Source organism: Carlito syrichta, unplaced genomic scaffold (assembly GCF_000164805.1).
Source record: "Carlito syrichta isolate Samal-C Ts95f unplaced genomic scaffold, Tarsius_syrichta-2.0.1 Scaffold136919, whole genome shotgun sequence".
In the NCBI taxonomy this organism is placed as follows: domain Eukaryota; kingdom Metazoa; phylum Chordata; class Mammalia; order Primates; family Tarsiidae; genus Carlito; species Carlito syrichta.
The window spans coordinates 179758-185403 of NW_007081015.1; the positions used below are offsets into that span (position 1 = coordinate 179758).

General features: G+C 60.8%; 1 protein-coding gene across 1 annotated transcript in view; it reads left to right on the forward strand.

Annotated features, from left to right (window-relative positions):
• Positions 1–6: 6 nt before the first annotated feature.
• Positions 7–5646, forward strand: part of NTRK1 (neurotrophic receptor tyrosine kinase 1) — a 21249-nt gene continuing 15609 nt past the window's right edge. The window contains exons 1-4 of the mRNA XM_021708432.1: positions 7–294; positions 3398–3472; positions 3796–3867; positions 5615–5643. Of these exons, the coding sequence (XP_021564107.1) occupies positions 83–294; positions 3398–3472; positions 3796–3867; positions 5615–5643 (388 nt within the window). The 5' untranslated portion in view covers positions 7–82. The remainder of the gene's footprint in view (positions 295–3397; positions 3473–3795; positions 3868–5614; positions 5644–5646) is intronic.

A 5646-nucleotide genomic window follows, 5' to 3' on the forward strand; every position in this document is an offset into this window, starting at 1 on the left:
CGCACGTGTCGCGGGAGGCCGGGCGTTGCAGCCGGGAGCGCACAGACGGCGGCCCGGCCGGAGCGAGGCGGGCGCCGCTGCGATGCTGCCGGGCGGACGGCGCGGGCGGCTCGGCGGGCACGGCCGGGCTACGGGGCCCGGGAGCCTGCTGGCTTGGCTGATGCTGGCGTCTGCGGGCGCCGCGTCCTGCCCCGAAGCCTGCTGCCCCCACGGCCCCTCGGGGCTGCGATGCACCAGGGCTGGGGCCCTGCGTAGCTTCCACCACCTGCCGGGCGCAGAGAACCTGACCGAGCTGTGAGTGTCCGGCGGGCGAGGGGGCGCGGGGACGGGCGGTCAGAGCCGTGCCCCGAGGGCGCGGACTCGCTGCCGGTTCGCTGGGTTGGGCGGGCGAGCGCAGCAAGGCTGGCACCATGCAGCCCCTGGCGGTGCCCCGGCCTTCCCGCGCTGCCGCCGCTGCCCCAGCAAGCCTCGCGGTCGCTGCCTGGATGTCGCCAGGTTCAGGGCAGCTGGGGCGCCGCTTCAGGGAGAGCGAGGGGGATCTCAGTGGACCAGGTCTGAGAAAGCCCAGCCGTCTAAAGCCGCTTTCTGGAGCTCAGCCAGTAGCCCACGCTCTGCGCGAGGGAGAGGGGTGGTTAGCCGCGCGGAACCCCGCAGTCCGGGGTAAGACGGCACCCACCCCCTTCCTTGTCATGGCCGGGCAACTCCAGCTCTTCCCTGGAATTGGGGATTGAGCTGGAATTGGTGGGAGGTGGTGAGAAGTCACAGTGGGATGGTTGGGCTCCCGCTCCCATTGCCATGATACCTTGCCCCAGGACCCCTTGCTGTGGATGTGGGAAATAGGGCCTCCTCCTGGCTCTTCTGCCCCTACCCCCATCCCTCTTTCCATCCTTATCTCTCTCCTTGGGGCAGAGAGTCTGGCCCTCGCTGAGAGACCCTCCGCCCTTGGAGGGGCAAAGCCAGGTGGAATCTCCAGCTTTCTGCAGTGCTCTGACATCCGGCAGTAATTGGCTACAAAATACTCAAGTACTTTTTAGCAGCTGGTGAAACCTATGGGAGTATGCTGTAATAATTGGCCTAGGGGTACTCAAGCGTCACATGGTGATGGCTGGGAAGTACTTGAGTATTCTGTGAGGTTGGTGCGGCCAGCAAGACTTCTAGAAGAGGGGAGGAACTGCTAGAAAATCCTCCTCCTGTGGCCTGGGGCTTAGAGGGTGGGCTGCCCTGGCCTCGCGCAGTGAGGCTGGAAGGTATCTGAGGCGGGGACCATCACTGTCTGGAAGTTACTTGAGCAGCCTGCAGTAATTGGCACTGAGTTACTCGGGCATCTCGTGGTAATTAACGGGAAGGTACTCAATATCTCTCTCTAATGGCTCTGGGGAGACCAGGAGGAGGGGAGATGGCCTTGTCTTGGTCTGGGCTTAGGTCTCTGCACGATGGGAGGGGGGCACGAGATTCAGGCTGTAGCCCCGGTCCAGGCCTCTTGACACTCTGGGCCTTCAAACCAGGGTCCAGGCTCCGGAGTGCTCCCCGTCAATGCTCCCGTCTCCCAATTCCTGTCTAAGTCCCAAGGACAAGGGCGGTCAGCCTGGGGGTGGGGGAGGGGGAGTGGACAGGCCAGGGCTAGGGACTAGGAGGCAAGCAGACTACTGAGCTGAAATGTCCCCCTGGGTGGGGCTGCAGCCCAACGCCCCCCTGCCTGCACAGTCCCCTCCCTCCTCCCTCACCCGCAGAGCTAACGAGGAGATAATGGACTCAAATAGACAGATTGATTATGAATCCAAACGAATGAGGCAGCTCTGAGCATGCTGCCTGACAGCTCACACACACCCTGCTGGCCCACCGCACTCTCGCCCCCTCCTCGGGTCCCTGTGGTTTGGAACCCCCCAGGGGCAGGGGCGGGGGGTGGGCAGATAGGGACAGTGACCCTCCTCAGGGTCAGTGGAGATTACCTTTAGGCCGCAGGAGACTTGGGACCTGGAACCTGGCTGTCCTGCTGGGGCAAGGCTGGGAGGGGAGAAGGGGAGGGTCCCAGGCTGGTCCTGGTTCCTGGGAGCTGGGGAAAGTTAGAGGGTGGGGGGAGAGTTCTGAGAAGAGCAGTGAGTCAGGGCCCCGGCTGGCGTGCCCTGGGTGGGGGGGCATGCTAACGTGCTGCAGCAGAGCAGCTGGTTCTTGGGAACTCCCTGGTATGCCAGCTCCGGCAGTCAGGCAGGGCCGGGTGGCAGCCGGCCTCCAGCCCCAATGCCTGCTCATACCTCCTTCTTTCTTGTCTCCCTATCTTGCTTTCTCTGGCTCTCTGTCCTTATCTGTCTGTCTCTCTGTCTCCCTTTCCTTATCTGTCTTTCTCGGTGCCTGTCTCTCTCTCTGACAGTCTCTTCCTGTCAGTTTCTCCTGTCTCTGTTTCACTCTCTTTGTTTTTCTGCCCTTCTGCCCCCACCCCTCGTGGAGCCTTTCCATCTCCCTCTGTCAAGTCAGCGGGTCTGTGCCTCCTCCCCCACCCAGGACACTCTGCCTCCGTCCTCTCAGTGCTCCTCTCCTCCTCCCTGGGTCCCCCCGGGGGTCCCTGACTGATAGCCTCCATGCCTCTGGCTTGATCTGCTGCAAGAGCAGCTGGGGGTGGGGAGTGGGGCTGGGTCGGGGGAGGTGACAGAGAGGGTGAGTGTGCATTTGTGTGTGTGTACCAGTATGGGGGAGTCCCGACAGTGTTCCTTGAGACGGCGGGTTTGAGAACCATATTTGCATGGCCACAGGCGTCCTCTGTGCGGGGTGGGGCGGTGGCAGTGATGAGCCTGGGCGCTTAGTGGAAGCAGGTGTTTCAGCATGACCCCCCATTGCTGAGCATGGGCTGGGGGCGGGAGGTATTGGTATGAAAGCAGAACTCCAAGCTGAGAATGGACTTAGTGTGTCTGTGAGTGTAAGTATGCGCGTACGTTCTCACACAGGTGTGCATGTGATGGATGTAAGTGAGCTCTGCTTTTGTGTGTCCATGTGTGAGTGTGAGCATACGCACGGCACGTGATTTCCTGCATGCACACGGGCCCACGTGTGTTCCTGCATGCACATGTGCATGAGTGTCATCTGCATCGATGTTTATGCCTCTGTGTGTGTGTGTTTATATGCCCAGGTGTGTGTGTCTGTGCAAGAGGTGTGTAGGAGTGTGCTGACACGAGGGTGAGAGGACTCATGCATGTGCGTGCATGTGTGTGTCCATGCACACACATGTGCACATGTGATTATGAGGAGGCGTGTCTCTGTGTATGCATGCCTGTGCATGTGTGTGTGAGCAGGCCTGGATGGTGCATGTGAGTGTGCATGTGTACACACGTGCATGCGTGACGGTGGGTGGCCTGGGCACTCAGGTGTGGGCCTGACCCTGTGACTCCCCTCCCCTCTCCCACAGCCACATCGAGAACCAGCAGCATCTTCAGCGCCTGGAGCTCGGGGACCTGAGGGGCCTGGGGGAGCTGAGAAACCTGTGAGGGAACTGGGGACTTGCGGGTGTGGGGCTCGGCCTGGGCCCGGCGAGGGACCAGGAGGTAGGGGAGGGCTCAAGGGCTTAGGCCTGAGAGGCCTGGGAGGCCCTGCAAAGACACGAGAGGCTGAGGACTGAGGGGTGGGGAGGTCAGAAAGCTCAGGACTCTGAAAGGCCCAGGTAGTGAGGAAACTCTGTGGGATCGGGGGGCGGAGGGTGGTGTCCTGCTCAGCATGGGGGATGGGGAGGGAAGGTTGGGACAGGTGGGGAGAACCAGAGGGCCCAGAGCAGCTGAGGCCCGGGGCTGATCCCCATCTACTCCCCAGCTCCATCGTGAAGAGTGGTCTCCGTTTCGTGGCACCAGATGCCTTCCATTTCACTCCTCGGCTCAGCCGCCTGTGAGTGGCTGGGGCTGGGCAGCAGGGGGTGGGGAGGACACCCAAGCATGGGCGGCTAATGGGCCTGGACCTCCCCAGGGAACTGTTCTGCGGAAGGCCCCAGACTGGTCAGGGACATCGCCTCACCCATTATCCTGGGGCTTCTTGTCAGCCTCAGGGATGGCTGGCTCTCACTCTTGCCAGCTGGAGGTCCTTCCTGCTATCTCACTTCCGTGCTTCATGCTTCGAAGGTGCTTCTCATAGTTTCCTGCCCCATCTCTCAGATGCATACCAGTAGGGAGCAAGAGTGGGAGCAGGACTTTTGGGTTCTGGCTGGGACCCTGTTTCTTGGTGCATTGATCTGGCCCCTAAGATAGCCTGGCAGCTGGCCTGTCAGATCTGCCACTTGTCACTGCCCCCATTCCTGGGAGTCATAGCTATCCCTCCTGCAGAGGCTGAAAGGGGCCATAGAGTGGGTAGGAGGGACCCTTGGGGTCCCTGGCAGCCTCTCCCTGGCCTTTGGAGGGCAGGAGTTCCACGAGCAGGTGGGGAGATGGGAAGCATCTCTAAACTCTGCTGTGTCCAGCATTTTAACAGAACAAAATAAAGTGATGGCACACCACTGACTGTGTACTGGGGCTTTGGTTAAAAATGTGCACTCAGCCAGGCTCGGTGGCTCAGCCTGTAATCCTGCGCTTTGGGAGCCTGAGGTGAGTGGATTGCCTGAGTCCGCGGGTTCGAGACCCGCCTGGGCAACTTGGCGAGACCTCATCTCTACAATAAATCAAAAATTATTTGCCGGGTGTGGTAGCGTGTGCCTGTAATTGAAGCTACTTGGAAGGCTGAGGCGGAAGGATTGCCAGAGCCCAGCAGGTTGAGGCTGCAGTGGCCGGGAGCGGCCACTGCACTCCAGTCTGAGTGACAGAGTGAGATTCCAACTCAAAAAAAAAAAAAAAAAAGTGCATTCAGTAACACTTCTTGCTCCTCATGTCAATGAATCTTTACAATCAGCCTGGTGAGAGAGAGGGTGTTATCCCCATTTCATAGATGAGAATGCTGAGGTTTCTGGGCTGAGGTCACACAGCTGTAAGCAGTAGGATGGAACTTGCCCCCAGCTCCATCTGCCTCTAAAGTGGGTAGTGTTCCTGTGAGATAGGGCCTCTCCCACCCAGCCCCCGCAAATTCTAGGGCATCCAGGCAGTGAATGGGGTCAGGGCAGCCCCCTCAGAGGAAGAGGGTCCCGGGACCACTGTCTGGAGCGGGGCACAGTGCAAGGGGCTCCTAGACCCTTTCTGTGTGGCCTGGAGCCGGCCCCTTGCTGGGCTCACTTTCTCCATCTCTACAGCTAGGGTCTGGGGCCGGGCTCCTTTCCTGCCTGAGTCTCCTTAGTCCCTGAGGAGGGCCCAGAAGGAGGAGTGGGAGGGGACCTGAGGAAGTAGTTTGAGTTCCTTGTGGTCAGGTAGGGACAAGGGAGTGTGGGAGGCTCCATCCCCCCTCATCCTCTGGCGGGTCCTGGACTCTGTGGGGAGGGGAGCACAGATGGAGCCCCTTCCCCCAGCTGTGGCCTCAGCACTTTGCCAGCTGGGGCTAAAGCTGTGGGAGAGGGAAGCGGGAGCGGCTGTTCCCTCAGATCCCCCTCCCTGGGGTCTGGGGAGGGGGTTAAGTGGGGTTAACCCTTGTTGTCCCAGGGAGAGAAGTGGGACTCAGAAAGTCTTGCTGCTCCCTCTACCCACTCCCCCCCCCCCCCCCCCCCCCGGCCTTGTTCTAGTTGCTTGGGCCAGGGAGGGGCAGCCAGATGTC